Source organism: Eubalaena glacialis, chromosome 13 (assembly GCF_028564815.1).
Source record: "Eubalaena glacialis isolate mEubGla1 chromosome 13, mEubGla1.1.hap2.+ XY, whole genome shotgun sequence".
In the NCBI taxonomy this organism is placed as follows: Eukaryota; Metazoa; Chordata; class Mammalia; order Artiodactyla; family Balaenidae; genus Eubalaena; species Eubalaena glacialis.
This window is the reverse complement of record NC_083728.1, coordinates 49,735,475-49,753,124: the sequence shown is the minus strand read 5'-3', so window position 1 is coordinate 49,753,124 and position 17,650 is coordinate 49,735,475. Positions and strand designations below refer to the sequence as shown.

General features: G+C 43.9%; 1 protein-coding gene across 3 annotated transcripts in view; it reads right to left on the bottom strand.

Annotated features, from left to right (window-relative positions):
- The window catches only part of ABHD12 (abhydrolase domain containing 12, lysophospholipase), a 67,960-nt gene extending 52,572 nt beyond the window's left edge, over nt 1-15,388 (bottom strand). The window contains exon 1 of one of the 3 annotated variants that reach the window (XM_061207961.1): nt 15,014-15,388. In XM_061207961.1, coding sequence (XP_061063944.1) covers nt 15,014-15,204 — 191 coding nt within the window. In that variant the 5' untranslated portion in view covers nt 15,205-15,388. The remainder of the gene's footprint in view (nt 1-15,013) is intronic. The other 2 variants (XM_061207962.1, XM_061207963.1) reach the window with 2 other exon arrangements.
- Nucleotides 15,389-17,650: the final 2,262 nt, after the last annotated feature.

Below are 17,650 nucleotides of genomic sequence, written 5' to 3'. Positions count from 1 at the left end.
AGAAGCGAACTGGACTACTTTCTCACACTATATACAAAAATAAATTCAAAATGGATTAATGACTTAAATGTAAGACCTGAAACCATAAACTCCTAGAAGAAAACATAGGCAGTATGCTCTCTGACATCAGAAAGATATAGATATATAGATAGCTCCTCAGGCAAGGGAAACAAAAGGAAAAATAAACGAATAGGACTACATCCAACTAAAAAGCTTTTGCACAGTCATGGAAACTATCAACAAAACAAACAGGCACCCTACTGAATGAGAGAAGATATTTGCAAACAGTGTATTTGATAAGGGGTTAATAGCCAATATGTATAAGAACTCATACAACTAAACATCAAAAAACAAACAACCCAATTAAAAAATGGGTCAGAGGACCCAAATAGACATTTTTCCAAAGAAGATACACAGATGGCCAACAGACACATGAAAAGATGCTTAGCATCACTAATCATCAAGTAAATGCAAATGAAAACCATGAGATATCACCTCACACCTGTCAGAATGACTATCATCAAAAAAGACAACAAATAACAGATGAATGGATAATGATGTGATACACACACACACACACACACACACAATAGACTATGATTCAGCCATGAAAAAAAAATGAAATCTGGGAACTTCCCTGGTGGCGCAGTGGTTAAGAATCTGCCCGCCAATGCAGGGGACATGGGTTTGAGCCCTGGTCCAGGAAGATCCCACATGCTGCGGAGCAACTAAGCCCGAGCACCACAACTACTGAAGCCCGTGTGCCTAGAGCCCGTGCTCCGCAACGAAGAGTAGTCCCCGCTTGTTGCAACTAGAGAAAGCCTGCATGCAGCAACAAAGACCCAACACAGCCAAAAATAAATAAATTTATTTTTTTTTAAAATGAAATCTGTCATTTGCGACAACATGGAGGGACCTGAAGGTATTATGCTGAGATAAGTCAGACAGAGAAAAACAAATACCATATGATTTGTCTTGTATGTGGAATCTAAAGAACAGAACAAACATAACAAAACAGAAACAGACTGATAGAGAACAAATTGGTGACTACCAGAGGGGAGGCGTGTAGGGGGATAAGTGAAATAGGTTAGGGAGATTAAGAAGTACAAACTTCCAGTAAAATAAGTAAGTCACAGGGATGAAACGTACAGCACAGGGAATATAATCAATAATACTATAACTCTGTAGGGGGACAGATGGTAGCAACTTATCATGGTGATCATTTTGTAATATATAAAAATACTGAATCACTATGTTGTACACCTGAAACTAATATAGTAAGTCAATTATACTTCATTTATAAGGAAAGAAAGAAGGAAGGCAGGGAGGAAGGAGAAAAAAGAAAAGAGGAAAGAAAAGAGAAAAGAAAAGAGAAAAGAAAGAGAGAATAAATTCTAGGTGGACAGTGGTTTTTTGCTTTTCTTTTTTTGTTTTTTCAGTGTTTTAAATATGCTCCTCCATGGCCTTCTTACTTTTTTTTCCCTCACAAGAAATCTGCTGTCACCTGCATATTTGCTTTTCTGTACATGTCTTTTTTCCTCTGGCTGCTTTTAAGATTTTTCTCTCCATCACTGGTTTTGAGTAATTTGATTATGATGTGCCTTGGTATAGTTTTCTTCCTGTTTTTTGTGTGGGTGATTCACTGAGTTGAGTTTACAGTTTCCATCGAGCTTGGAAAGTTTCTGGCCATTACTCTTTCAACTATTTTTTCTTTCTCTCCTGCTTCTGTGGGAACTCTAATTACCCATATATTAAGCTGCCTGAAGTTGTTCCACAGTTCAGTGCTACTTCTGAAAATTTTTTGATTATTTTTTATATGTTTCATGTTGGATAACTGAATCTTTCCTTCTGCAACATCTAATCTGCCATTAATGCCCCTCAGTGTATCTTTCACTTAACACACTTGTAGTTTGTCATCTTTAGAAACTTGATTTGGGTAATTTTCATATCTTCCATGACTCTACTTAACTTTTTGAACACATGGAATATAGTTGTTAATAACTGTTTTAATGTCCTTTGCTGACTCTAACATCTGTGTCAGTTCTGGATTGGTTTTCATTGATTGCTTATTCTCATTACAGGTTACATTTTCCTGTCTCCTTGCACTGTGCTCCCCAACTGTAATTCATACATTTAGATACTAACCCCAGGTGCTAAGAATGTGACAGTATTTGGAGATAGAGTCTTTAAGAGGTTAAATTAAGTTAAAATTCGGTCATTAGTGGGGACTTCCCTGGTGGTCAAGTGGGTAAGACTCCACGTTCCTAATGCAGGGGGCCTGGGTTCGATCCCTGGTCAGGAAACTAGATCCTACATGCATACCACAACTAAGAGTTCACATGCTGCAACTAAGAGTCCACATGCTGCAACTAAGACCCAGTGCAGCCTAAATAAATAAATGGTAAAAAGAAAAATTGGTCATTATGGTAGGCTGTAATCCAATAAGACTGGTGTCCTTATAAGAAGAAACTTGGACAGACATGCAGAGGAAAGACCATGTAAGACACAGGGAGAACATGGCCATCTACAAGCCAAGGAGAGAGGCCCCAGAAGAAACCAATGCTGCCAACACACTGATCTCAGACTTCTAGCATCCAGAATTGTGAAAAAATAAATTTCCCTCGTTTCAGCCACCCAGTATGTAGTACTTTGTTATGGCTGCCCAAGCAAACTAATACATCTGGTAATATTTGATTAGATACGAGACATTGTGAATTTTACTTTGTTGGGTGCTGGTTATTTTTATATTCCTATAAATATTGAATCTTGTTTCAGGATGCAGTGAATTGGAAACACTTTGATTCTTCTGGGTTTTGTTTTTATGATTTGTTAGGTGGGTCCAGAGCAGTACTCTGTCTAGGGCTAATTATTTCCCATTACTGAAGCATGACATTCCTGAGTGTTCTACCCAATGTTCAGTGAATTATGGTCTTGTTAGAGGGAACTGGAACTGTTTCATCTAAACCTTTAGGGAAGTTCTCTCCCCAGCCTCAGACAGTTTCCTCATACACGTGTGCTGAGCAGCACTGTGTTGAATACTCAAGGTGTAGAGATCTCCAGATTCTCCTCTGCAGAGCTCCAGAGTTCTCTCTGTACCGATGTCTCTCCCTGGTCCTCTGTCCTATAAACTGTAGGCATGTTGGTGTCCCCAGACTCTCAGCACCTTATCCATAGCTCAGGAAGTCCACCAGGCTCCACATCAATTTCCTTGTCCCTGTGATACAGCGGGGAAACTCTCACACGGCAGTAAGCTGGAGTTGTTGTAGGGCTCACTTTGTTTGTCACCTCTCAGAGACTACTGTCTCTCGTTGCCAGTGGCCAGTGTTTTGAAACCTTGTTTCATGCATTTTGTCTGGATTTTGTTGTTGTTTTAGTTATTTCAGGGTAAATTCAGTCCCTGTTACTCTATCTTCAGTGGCCAGAAGTGGAAGAACTGTATTCCTATTAAAAAGTATCTATATTTAGTTTTCACCAATTCGTCCATTACTGTAACCATCAAAATAATTAAGGAAGAGTTTTTGGCTTTATTCCATTATATTAATAGATATATTCCAAAATACATCTTATATTATATATTCCATCATATATATATGTGTACATACATATATATATTCTATTCTATTATCTCATTATATTCTCTCAGAAGGAACAAAAGAGTAAATCCAAAATTCACTCCCCAAGACTAATAGGTGGACTTCTACCTAGTTTATAGGTGGAAACCTTAAGAACAATCTTCAAACTCTTATTCAAACACAGTATTGGGAGTAATTTCACTGAACAGAATTAAAAGCTTTAAGGCCTTAATAAAATACACAAGTGCAATCCCATAAATGTCTTTGTTCCCAGAGAAGAAAACAGAAAGTCATGAGGATGTTGGCAGAGTTTAACAGCTGGGTGACCTACTGTGAAAAGGCCTTATTCTCCTGACAGTGACAAGGATGTTTTATTACTATAGTATAGCTTATTTTCAAGTGCTTCATACACAATTGTTTAACCTCCTGTTAAAAAACAAAATTCATCTGAGCAAACCTTAAAGATCTTATTGGCTTTATTCAACAATTCATGAATCAGGCAGCATCTCATGCAGCAAACAGAAAAGAACTCCAAGGAGCTGTACAAAATGAAAGACTTTCACAGGGAGAAGAGAGCGGGAACAAGTAAGTTTTATGAGACAAAAGAAGCGGGTTATTTATTCCGTGGTCACTTTCCTTTAGGAGACGACAGGGGTCTATCAGGCAGATGACCACATTAGTGCTAACCAGGCGATTCCTGATTGACTGGTTTAAGAACCCATTTCTAGGAGAGCGGAGTCTGTAATGAAGTTAAGTCCCCGTTTGGTGACGTGGGGCTTATTTAGCATAAGCAACTCCATTTTGGGTCTGTTATCTTCTTCTTAAAGCTATCTTCCTTTATTTATTTATTTATTTAATTTGTTTTTGGCTGCGTTGGGTCTTCGTTGCTGCACATGGCCTTTCTCTAGTTGCGTCAAGCGGAGGCTACTCCTCGTTGCAGTGCACAGGCTTCTCATTGCGGTGGCTTCTCTTGTTGTGGAGCATGGGCTCTAGGCGCACAGGCTCAGTAATTGTGGCATGCGGGCTCAGTAGTTGTGGCTTGTGAGCTCTAGAGCGCAGGCTCAGTAGTTGTGGCTCACGGGCTTAGTTGCTCCGCAGCACGTGGGATCTTCCCAGACCAGGGCTCAAACCCGTGTCTCTTGCATTGGCAGGCGGATTGTTAACCACTGCGCCACCAGGGAAGCCCTGTTTTTCTTTATAGCACTTTACCACCTCTTGAAATTTACTGTGTATTTACATGTACCTTTTTTGCTTTCTTTCTCCTTCACGAGGAGAATGTGAGCTCCACAAGGGTTGGGACCTGTCTGACTCTGTGTAACGTTTTATCCACGGCCTCCAGCACACAGTACGTCTTCAACAAGTATTTGTTAGATGAATAAAAGAATAAACATGCAAGCAATCTTCTCAATATATGTCACACTGTTAACAGTAATTATCCAGGGGATAATTCCACTTTCTCTGTTTTAAATTTGTATTAAGAAATCTTTTTATACTTTTGTAATCAGGAAAAAAACAAAATGAGAAAGGAACAGAGGGAAAGAGACAGGATCTCTCAAGGGCTGCCTTTCACCATGGCAGTTGCCATCCCTTGTGGTGGCCTCATACCTGGAGATCCCTGCCTTGGTCGCTGCAGAATCTCCCTTGTGCTTTCTCTTGAGGCCCTGGGGCTGTACTGGCAGGCTCCCAGCTGGCCTCCACTGGTGTAACAGTCCCTTCCTTCTGGAACCCAAAGCCAAGTATCCGATGTCCTAGAATGGCAGTCTTATTTTCCTTCCCATAGGTTCTGCCATGACATGCCTTGTCAAGGTGTGCCGTGTCCCTAAACTGCGAACATTTCTTTTCTTTTATCTACAGAAAGCTGGGTACGCCAGGGAGGCATTGACAGGATGAGTTATATCCTGTCATTGAAGTGGGAGCCTAAAAGATGAGATACTGTGAAGATAAATCAGCACAAAAAATGTCAGAGCAACAAAGGATGAATGTGAGATCAGACTAATCATCTCTAGCCATCCTTGCATTTTGTCTCTTCTGTAGACATCATAAAAATGTTTGAAGAAACTAACACACCATTGTAAAGCAATTATACTCCAATAAAAACGTTAAAAAAAAAATGTTTGAGCATTAGAGCAGACGGCTGCCACACATAAAAACTTATAGACAACACACTCCCTGAGGATAGATACTGCCATCTTTCATCTTTCCCAGTGCCTAGCTTGATATCAAACAAACAATAGAAGCAAGTTAACTGTTTGTTGAATACAATAACCTATGAGCACCCAACACTGACACGGCCACTTTCAGGTAGGAACCACATGATGTTCCAGGCCTAGGAATGGCACAAGTCAAACATGAAACGGTAAAGAGTCTGTGTTGTACACATTATTAGGAGAAAGAAACAGCTGAAAGTTAAAAGGCATATATCTCTTTTAGGACCCTGAACTACAGCATCCAAGCGACCTGCTTCAACACTGAACATTCTTCCCTTCCCATTACGAATAGTTCAGTCAATATATCGAAACCTTGGGACTTCCCTGGTGGCACAGTGGTAAAGAATCCGCCTGCCAATGCAGGGGACACGGGTTCAAGCCCTGGTCCTGGAAGATCCCACATGCCGCGGAGCAACTAAGCCTGTGCGCCACAACTACTGAAGCCCGCACACCTAGAGCCCGTGCTCCGCAAGAAGAGAAGCCACCATAATGAGAAGCCCACGCACTGCAATGAAGAGTAGCCCCTGCTCGCCGCAACTAGAGAAAGCCCGAGCGCAGCAACAAAGACCCAACACAGCCAAAAATAAATAAATAAATTTATTTAAAAATATATATGTATATATCTCTCTAAACCTTATGTGGAGATCTGAAAGTGTGATAAGAACTGAAAATAATTTCAACTTTCTTTTCTTTACCCTAAAGCTCAGGACAACTTTCAAGCTTCAAGGACAAACTCTAAATTGCAGCATTCCTGAGATGTGCTTGTATTCCTTCATTGACACTCCTTCTCTGCCTTCATCTTTGCAAAATGAAATTCCTTCTGAAACTCCTCACACTGACACTCATCTACCCCCTCCTCTTTTTACCTTCTCAGGGCATTTCCATACCTGGTAAACAGATTACACATGATTAAGACAATTAAAGCCCATAAGTATCACCTCAAGACAAATTCTATTTAGAAACTTCTATTTGTGTATTAGCAAAACCTGATAGGTAAGAATTCTGCCTACGTCCCACATACTCACTCTGTGTTGCCCGCCGTGTGCAGGGCCCTCCGGGGGGCAGCTGCCCTCAGGCCCCCCAGGACCAGGCAGTACTCAGCTGTGCAGAACACACATGGCTTCTCAGACACACAGCAAGTCACAGCTGAAACGACTTCCCATGAGAACCACTTCTGTCATCCATTTTTGCAACACCACATGTCAAAAAGAAGAGTCTCTGTCAAGGAGCTTGACTGTCCGTGTTCGTGTTAATGAGACTTTAGCAAATAATGGTAGGAAACATCTGATTAGGTTAAGGATAGAGAGGTAAGACTGGGTCCAGGTTGAGAACTGAAAGGGAAACACCTGCAGTACCTCCTCTCCCCTCGGCACAGGGCTTTGCTCTTATTTCACAGAGAAAACAGAAGCACCCAGAAGAGAACCTCCAGTGCTCCCCCCACACATCTAACCACCTCCCTGCAACTTCACAGCACCCTTGGCCTACCTCCCTGTCTGGGGACCGCTGACTTGGCCTTGGGGTACTGGGTCCCAAAGACACCACGCCACCAGTGCTCGGCATCACCAGTCTTTCCCCTCCTGGACTATCCCCAGGAGCAAACCAAGGCACTCTACAGCACTAGTCAGAAACTTCCTCCTACTCCAGTTACCCACCCCCTCATTTCTGTTCCTTTTATGGCAAAACTCCTTGGAAAAGCTATCTGCATTTCTTCTCCCTACTTCTCCCTTGAGCCACTCCATCAGGATCTTGCCTCCACCACTCAAATTAACCACACTAACAACCACTGATCTCTATGTCTCCAAATCCAATGGCAGATCACACTCTCCTCTGCAACAGGCTTTTTTCCAGTAGCTCCCTTGACCCCTTCGTCCCAGCTCTCCTCTCAGCTGCCTCCCTCCAGGTCTCCTTGGTTTGAGGCTCCTCTTCTCCAGCCCCTACCTGTCCAGGGCCCAGGGTCCAGCCCTGGGATCCTGTCGTGACTCTGAACACTATCTGCAGGCTAACGTCAGATGTTGGCCCCAGCTCTTTCCTGAACTCCAACTCCTCCTACCCATTCCACTTGCATGTTTCATAGGCACCTCCATATGCCCCAAACCAAACTCATTTCCCACAACTGCCCCATCTCAGCACATGGCAGCTCCACTCTTCCATTGCTCAGAAGAGAACTGGTGAATCCTGTGACTGTCCTCGCTCTTTCTTACTAATCCATCAGCAAATCCTGTTGACACCTCCTTGGAAACAGATCCAGAATGCAACGTTTCTCACCTCCACAGCTACCCCAGGCCCAAGTCCCCATCATCTGTTGCCCGGATGACTTCTAGCGGGTCCCCCTGCTCCTGCTGCCCTTCCAGTCTTTCTTCATCCCAGCAATCAGAGTGACATGTCAATGACACACATCATACCCAGGCACTCCTCCACTCTAAAGCAGCCCGTGGCTTCCATTCAAATGTCCCCTTACGAGAAAGGCCTCCTGTATACACGCCTCAGCTGCTCCTTACTGGCCCTACTTTCCTCCTCAAGCCCTGAGCACCTGACACAGCACATACTTGTTCGCTTGTCACCTGCCTCTGCCACCAGAAGGTAAAGTCCACAAAACATGACCCACGTCCACTGCTGCAGCCTCAGCACTTAGAAGAGTTACTGTACATACATCAAACTTTGCTAAATGAACAAGTGAAAAAAAAGTGTTGAATAACCAAAAGTATTGCTTAAAACGTTCTATTACCAACAGATGTGTTAACTGATCATGATGACAACTACATGCATGACAATTGGCTAACATACTTAATTGTTTGAGGGCAGGGACTTCCCTGGTGGTCCAGTGGGTAAGACTCCGTGCTCCCAAAGCAGGGGGCCCAGGTTCCATCCCTGGTGGGGGAACTAGATCCCACATGCATGCCACAAATAAGAGTTCGCATGCCACAACTAAGAAGCCCACATGCCACAACTAAAGGTCCTGTGTGCCACAATGAGGATCCAGCACAGCCAAAATAAATAAATAATAAATTAATTAATTAACTAAAAAAAAAGTTTGGGGGCAGAAAGGGAGGGAGGGGTACATTCTTCTTGACCTAAGTTAACAGAGCTTTCTCAATACTCCAACAAATAACACTAGCAATAATATTGGGGATGACCAAGATGCCACTGATTGAGTGCTCACTGTGTGCCCGGCTCTTTCATACACTGGACCCTCACCCCAATCCTATAAGGAAGATATTTTTATCCCCACATTATAGAGGAAGAAACAAACTCATAGTTAAGCAACTCACCCCAAGCCACAAACCTGAAAACACTCACTTGAGACTCAGTTATCCATGCAAGCTTTCCCCTAAAATATCAAACAATACTAAGATGGGCACCAAGCCTAAACAACGGGTCTTTCTACCAACTGGACACCTCAGGCTGGGTTTTCTGGCATCACACTTCCCTGTGTCAGCAGCCCGTGTCCTCAGTGACACTCCAGACCCTGGCCCTCAGTTCAGGAAAAGACAAATGACCTACCCACTCTCCATGTGGACACCCAAGTTCTGTGGCATCACGTCCGGGTGAAAAGCGTTAACTTAATCTGTCAGTTTTCAAGGTCATATTGCAGTTAAAATTTTCCTGTAGACTGCATTTTGGAAGGAAAAGTGCTCTAGTGGGAGGAGGAGGAGGATCATGAGTCTGGAAAGGCATCCTGTCTCCACTGCTGTCAGCAGAACCCTGAGAAGATGACCCATCTTCTAAGCCTCTTTCCAAGGTTACCTCTGTGATAAGTATCTTCTGGAGATTTTAATCTCCTGCATTTGAGCAGTGTATGCTCAACATTACTGTAGAAGACAGACACTCCCTTGAGAAGGGAGAGTATATGCTGGCTGAAAGGAACTGGGAAACAAGCAGAGATACAGGACACAAATCTCACCAACGAGGTGCGAAGTCCCAGGGTCCCAGGGTCCCGGGTCCAGGGCTGGACTGTGTCCCTGATAAGATAAACCACAACTGGGAAGAGAGGGACCCAGTTGGGGGCCCCATTTGAGGCACCATAACAAAGCCTGCCCCCCTGCTTGTCATGGTCCAGGCACAGACTCTGCTCTGGGGAGTGGGAGGAGAAGGGGGATGGAGAAAAGCAGACTTTAAGGACAAAAGCTAGCTCCGAGACAGACATTCACCTTGGTCACCCGCCTTTCTGGGTTATGGTGAAGCCATTAGCAGCCCTGCATGCAGTTCCTTCTTATGGATGAAGAAGGAACCAAGGGTGATGCCTGAGTTCTTCTGTATTTACAAACAAAGGTCATCTGCTGTGAAATCTCCCAGGCCGTCCACTGATCTCGGTTATCTGGCAGATCTGGCCTGTGAGTTGACAGTCAAAGGACAGTCTAGTTGACTGAAACAGAGACCTATACATCTCATTACTGCCTCCTTAGGGCCAATTTAGACCACTTATGCCTTTACTGCATATTGCCAAGAACTCCAAGATTACAGAAAAGAAAATGAAAGGCCCACAGAATCCCTCATTTGCCTCCTTGTACCAGACATATGCAAAGCAAAAACAGTATCCAGTCCTTCCTCTTACACAGTTGACATGTAAGTCAGATAAACATTTACCTTCAAAAATAACCCTTTAGTCCAACAATTAAAACAAACCAAAAGGGAACTATACTCAGTATGTTGTAATAGCCTATAAGGGAAAAGAATCCGAAAAAGAAATATATATATATCTGAATCACTTTGCTGTACACCTGAAACACAGCATTGTAAATCAACTATACTTCAATTAAAACACACACACACACAGACTTCCCTGGTGGTCCAGTGGTTAAGAATCGGCCTGCCAATGCAGGGGACACAGGTTCAAGCCCTGGTCTGGGAAGATCCCACATGCCGCGGAGCAACTGGGCCCATGAGCCACAACTACTGAGCCTGCGCGTCTGGAGCCTGTGCTCCGCAACAACAGAGGCCGCGATAGTGAGAGGACCGCGCACCGCGATGAAGAGTGGCCCCCGCGTGCCGCAACTAGAGAAAGCCCTCGCACAGAAACTAAGACCCAACACAGCCAAAAATAAATAAATAAATAAATTTATAAAAAAAAAAAAAAAAGAATCGGCCTTCCAATGCAGGGGACACAGGTTCGATCCCTGGTCAGGGAACTAAGATCCCACATGCCCTGGGGCAATTAAGCCCGCACGCCACAACTACTGAACCCACAAGCCGCAACTAGAGAGAAGCCCACATGCCCCAACTAAGACCCAAGGCAGCCAAATAAATAAATAAATAAAATTAAAAACACACACACAAACTGATTTTGGTTTTGTTTTACCTCCAAGGTTGTTGTTTTCATCTGAATTAGTTGCCAGCAACATTTAAAAAGTTAGAGATCACAGATGCAGGCTTACACCCAGCTACTCTTCAAGAAAGACTGGAAGATCTGGCTGCCCTGGAGCCACATTCCTGCTGGGGAGCAGCAGGAGAGAATGCAGTAGCTGCTGCCCCCTTCAGATAGAACACGTTTTCTCCATCCTGGCCTCCCAGAATAATAAACAAAAAAAGGTTTTCTTTGGGAAAAAATATTTTTTTATTTAGGAAAAAATCCACTTTAGTGTGTGTGTGTGTGTGTGTGCGCGTACTAGAGCAAGAAAAAAGGGGAAAAAAGTATAAGTATATAAAATAGGAAACAAGACTAGGGAACAGCCCCAGGTACAGAGGAAAAAGCTAGATATAAAAGATGATTTACTATAAACATATAAATCACCAAAACTGAACCCAGAAAGAGAGAGCAAATCTAAGAAACTATAATAGTTATCAAAGTGCTATAGTCTAAAAAAAAGCACCATGCTTAGGTAGTTTTACAGGTGAATTCTACCAAAATTTAAAGAAAGAGATCATTTCAAAAGTATATAAACTGGCTAAAGAAGAGAAAGAGAAAACTTTTTAATAAAGCTATAGAAAACACTAACACAACTTGGTAAAGACGGCATTGAAAAAGAAAATTACAGACTAGTCTCACAAATAATGGTGTAAAATATTAATAAATAGAATCTGTCTACATAATAAGAGTTATCATTGATGATTCAATAATGATGATTCAATAAGATAAAATGATGATTCAATATTATAAAGTCTATTACTACAACTCAGCATATTAACAGGTCAAGAGACAAAATTTATATGATCATTTCACAGATGCTAAAACAGCATTTGATAAAATTCAACAACCATTTTTGATTTAAAAAAAGACAACACAGCAACACACCCCTTACTAAAATAACTAACGTGGCACAAACACTAAAAGAATTCTCTTTAAAGTCAGGAACTGGACAAAGATACCCAGTATCATCCCTATTATTCAACCTTGTTCTGGAAATACAATGTAACCAAAATAGAGAAAGAAACAAAGACATAAGAAAGTAGAAAATGAGACAAAATTCTTATTATTTGCAGCTAACATGATAGTATACCTGGAAAATTCGAGAACCAACTGCAAAAACTACTTGAAACTAAGATTATGTAAGTTGCTAGTTACAGAAGTAATACAACCAGTTACAATATGTAATATAAGAAAATATTCTATTTTCAATAACAACAGAAAGATAAAATAACTAGGAATAAACTTAAGAAACGTACAGGATTTTAAAACTAACTTAAAAAGACATTTCTGAGACAGGGAAATGTATATGTAGACTGGATATTAGATAATATTAAATTAATTACAGATTATAAATTGTTAATTTTAATACAATATGATAATAGCTTTGGGGTTAGATATATTTCAAAAAGTCCTTATTTGTTCACGATATACTGCAAAATATTTATGGATGAAATCATTTACTTTAAAATAGCCTAGTCCCCCACCATACTAAAAACGGAGGGGAGGAGGAAGAGATGATCAAGATTGGCAAAACATGGAAAACTATTGACTATTCATTGTATTATATTATACTGTCTCCTCTACTTTTGTATATTTGAACACGTGCACAATAGAAAGTTAAAAGAAATGTGCAGGAGGACCCAAACAAAGGCTGGTCATTAAAGACGTAAATAATCCCCAAGATGTATAATGAGCTTAGAAAAACACACAAAAATTGCCACTTAACCATTAAGAAATGCAAATTAAAGTTACAAATCAGATGTCATTTTCATCAATCAAGTAGAAAAAGATCAAAATATCTGGTAATGTTCAATATTCGGGGGGAGGCAACTGACACTACTGGAGGGAGTACAAATCAGTACAACTTCTTGGGAGGACACTTTGGCCCTCGCTTTCAAAGTCATAAACACACACCCCTTGGCTCAGCAATTCCAATTCTAGGAATCTATTCTAGATATTCATTCAGCAAGTATTTTCTCCCACCTACTATGTGCCAGGCCCTGGAGACAGACGCTGAGAGAAAAATTGTCCCTGCTCTCAGAGGGCTTCCATTCTCATGAAGGAGACTACCCACAAAGCAAGTCAAGTGTGCAGGCAATCACACCGTCAGCTAAGGCAGCGGTCCCCAACCTTTCTGGCACCAGGGACCAGTTTCATGGAAGACAATTTTTCCACGGAAGGGAGGGGGATGGTTTCAGGCAGTAATGTGAGTGATGGGGGGGATGGTTCAGGCGGTAATGCGAGCAATGGGGAGTGATGGGGAGTGGAAGATGAAGCTTTGCCTGCTCGCCTGCTGCTCTGCTCACCTGCTATGTGGCCTGGGGCGGGGTGGAGGGGGTGGTTTGGGGACCCCTGAGCTAAGGGATAAGTGCGATGAAGAAACAAGTAAACAGAATAGGGGGGTTGGGGGCTGCAGGAAGGCTATTTTGTATGTGCTGGTCTGGGAAGGCCTCTCTGAAGAGGTGACAGTAAAGCAGAGACCTGGTTGAAGGAGAAAACACAGCAGGAGAACGACCAGGACAGCATTTCAGGCAATAGGGAAGGAAGCCATGGGCTAACACAAATTTGGCCTTCCGGCCCTCTGCTTTTCTTTTTATTCCTCTAACAGCCTTTTGTTTATCCAAAGGATATGGCACCACTTGAATGTCTCTCTTTGTCCTCAACTCAAAAATAAAAATAATCAGATCCTTTTAATACAGTACATCTTTCAAGGAAGGTGCCAGGCCAGCACTGTTTCCCCAAACATTGTGCATCACAACTTGATTTCTTCAGAGGAAGAGTTCCCAACCTATCTAAGTGTTATGTCAACCTTGTTACTAAAAGTGCATTAAAGCCAATTGTGAGTTTTTAAGGCAGATAAACCTTTCCACAGAACAGATTAGTTTCACAAAAGATACTAACCAGTTGCTAGATAATTTTACACAAAAACAAAAATATTGTCAGTCCCTGAACTTCTGGCAGGACTGGGAACCACTGACTTAGAGAAGTATATAGTTTAATTTCATGATCTTTCAGGCAATGCAGTTGATGTTTTTAGGGGCTATTTGGATAAATATTTTACACGGAAGTGGCCAGTGTCAATTAAGGGCATTCCAGTTGACCCCAAAATAAGTGACTCTGCTACAACACCTGAGAATATTACATACTAACTTCTTCAAACACCATGAAACATCAAGACTTCAAAACTGCCATGAGTGGTATGTTCTACAAACAGCCAGCCTATGGGGAGAGACTTGCCCGCGTGAAATATGCCCCTCTCCCAACTGTGAGATTAATTTAACATAAACGCATTCATCTCCCCAAAGAGAGACCGAAAATAACCAGGTGCCTTCCGGACGGGACGGAGATTCCCAAGGAGACGACTCCTGTAGACACATTCCACGTACCACCAGCCAGCTGCTCGCGAACGCCGGCTTCCCCCCCACGCCCTCGACAGCCGAGGATGCGGTGCACCCCGTGTCCCTGCACACGGCCGACCCCTCAACCTTCCCCGAGGACGCGGTGCACCCCCCGCCCCTGGACACGGCCAACCCCTCAACCATCCCCGAGGGCCCGGCAGCTTCGAGCAGAGGGCGCCGCGGAGACTCAGGCACCGGTGAGCTGCCCACCCGGCGAGAGCGACGATGGGTCGGAGTCGGACGCAGAGAAGGTCGGAGCGGAGTCCGCGCTCCCAGGCGTCCAGGAGCTCGCCACTCTCGTCGAGAGGCGCTCACCGGCCGGTCGCTGGAGGGGCCCCCAGGCCCGCCCGGGAAGGAAGGGGGCGCGGGGGCCAGAGGGGGACCACGGGGGAAGCATCCGGGGACGCCCGGAGAGGGTTGGGGGTCACGCGGGGTGGAGGGTAAGTAGCTCCGGAGGATTGTGGGTCCCGGCCCGCCTCCGCCGCTCCTCACCTGCCCAGCGCCCGCTTCATGCCCGCGTCGGCGGCGCAGCGCGGCTCGGCCGGCCCGGGGCCCGTCAGGCACAGGTTCTGCTTCAGGCGGCAGTCGGCGTCCAGCGCCGCGGCGGCCGAGCCGGCGGAGGACGAACCCGAGGCGGCGTGGCACTCATGCTCCAGGGCGACGGGCTCGGTCCGCTTCCTCATCCCGTGGCCAGCACCGCCGGCCTCGCCCTCGCCGCCGGCCGCCGCTCAGGGGAGCAGCTGCTCAGGTGAGCCTCCACCACCGCCCCCGCCTCGAGCCCGCCGCCCTGACGTCCCTGCCGGCCGGGGTCGGGGCGGGGCCGGCGGCCTTCCGGCGCTGATTGGCCGGCGCTGAGTGGCTGTAGGCGGGTACGCTGGCCGGGGCCCCCTACCCGGCGCCCGGCGCACCCAACATCCCCAGCGGCGATCGCAGCCATCTTGGACACGGGCAAACGAAGCCGCAAGGCGCGTCACCGTTCGGGCGTGGCTGACTGGCAGAGTAGCGCCGGGCAGGGGTCGGGCTAGGTCAGACCCGAGGCCGCCTGGTGCCCACTGCAGCGGCCCGAAGGGTACTCTGCTCATATCCTCGGCTCTCTGACTCCCCCCAACAGTGGAAACCCCCGAAAGGGTTTTATAAGAATTTACACAACAAAAAGAAAAAGGTGACATGACAATTCTGTCCTAATAATGATTTATAACTATTTTCCCACAAGGACTTTTTTAAAAAAATATGTGATCTGGTAGTTTTGTTTTTTAATTTGAAACAGAAATGTATAGATATTTCTTTTTTTTTTTTCTTTTGGGCCGAACGTTTGAAAACTGAGCTGCTTAAAAATTTTACTTTTTTAAAAAAACAGTATTAGATTTTAGATTTTTATAAAGCAGAACTAGCTGATGGGGGAAGAATCCATTTCACAAATTCCCACTTGTGAAACACAAATTAAGTACTAATTCAACCCATCCTAAAAACAGAAAAGAAAGAGCAGTTTCACCTATTCAGTTTTATAGCTTTGGCTTTCTTTAATATGGCATTATTTTTTTTTTTACAAATGATCTACAACCAAGAGATTCGCTTATTTATTCCAAAGTAACTTGTAATTTCAACATTTGTGCCAGTGAAAACTATTGGCAACTGATAATTTAAGATCAATTAGAAACGTCTTTAGAAATTCAATAGCTCCTTATATTAGCTTAGTAATGATACTTAGAAATTGCAAAAGAATTTCACTGACCATATTACTAAATATCACAACCAGCATTCATATTTGTCCAAATATACTTTTGGTGAATTCTTTAAAGTAATGTAGAAGCACATACTGGAGACTGGGAATCCAGAAAATAAAGTGTAAAACATTTTTTTACCCTATCACTCACTAAATCCTTTCCAATCAATAGAAAAACAAAAAAGCTAGGAAGGGAGGGCTGGAAAGAAGAGACTAAGGGGTACTGAGTCTTTCTTGCTGGTATTAGGCCTTGCTCATCCAGTCCTCAACTCTTGGTCCACACTCACTCTATAAATATAAGTAATCTTATCCAGGCCACCCTACAATGGGGACACCTACATTTGTATCTCCAGTCCACACCTCTTCCTTGAACTCCAGGCTCCTCTATCCAGTGGTCTACTCATCCACTCTGACATCCTACAGGCACCTAAAATCATGTTCAAAGCTGAGCTCTCAGCTCTTCTCCCACCCCAGCTCCATCCATAACCTTCCCCACCTCCAGAATGCTAAGTCCATCCTTACAGTTCCTCAGGCCAAAACCTTGGAGTCATCCTTGATTCCTCCCTTCTCACGACACAGCAGGTCTATCACCAAACCTGGTCAGCTCTCCTTGCAAAATCTATCCAGGATCAACCACTTCTCACCACCTCCACCATGGGCCAAAGTGCCATAATCCCTCACTTGGATTCTCTTAATAGCCTAAATGGTCTCCTGCCTCACTTCTGTCTACTTAATTCAGTGGCCACAAAGGTCTTTTTAAAAAACCCTAGATCCAGTTCTGTCACTTATTTGCTCAAAACACTTCAATGGCTCCCCACCTCGTGGAAAATAAAACCAAAAGCTTATGAAATGGGCTAACGGGCCCTACTTGACTTGGCCTCAGCCTCCAGCCCTCACTCTGTTCTCAGCCACCAGCCTCTCTCTAGCTCACCCTGCTCCAGCATCACTGCCTCCTTGCTGAGGCAGGGGCCCCAGGGTGTGGGTGGCGTGCACATGAGTCATCATATCCACATGGCTAACTCCCTTCCACTTTAGGTCTGTGCCTTCTCTGAACACTAACTCGAAACCTTCTGGCCCTCTCACTGCCACAGTTCACCTTCCCTGACTTATACTCTTTTTTTTTTTTTTTTAATTTTTATTGGAGTATAGTTGCTTTACACCGTTGTGTTAGTTTCTGCTGTACAGCAAGATGAATCAGTTAGATGTATACATATATCCACTCTTTTTTAGATTTCCTTCCCATTTAGGTCACCACAGATCATTGAGCAGAGTTCCCCATGCTAAACAACAGGTTCTCATTAGTTATCTATTTTATACGTATATGCCCTGACTTATACTCTTCTTAGCACTTTTCACCAATATATTTGTCATCAGTATATCTGTATCTGCGTATTGCTGTTTCCCAC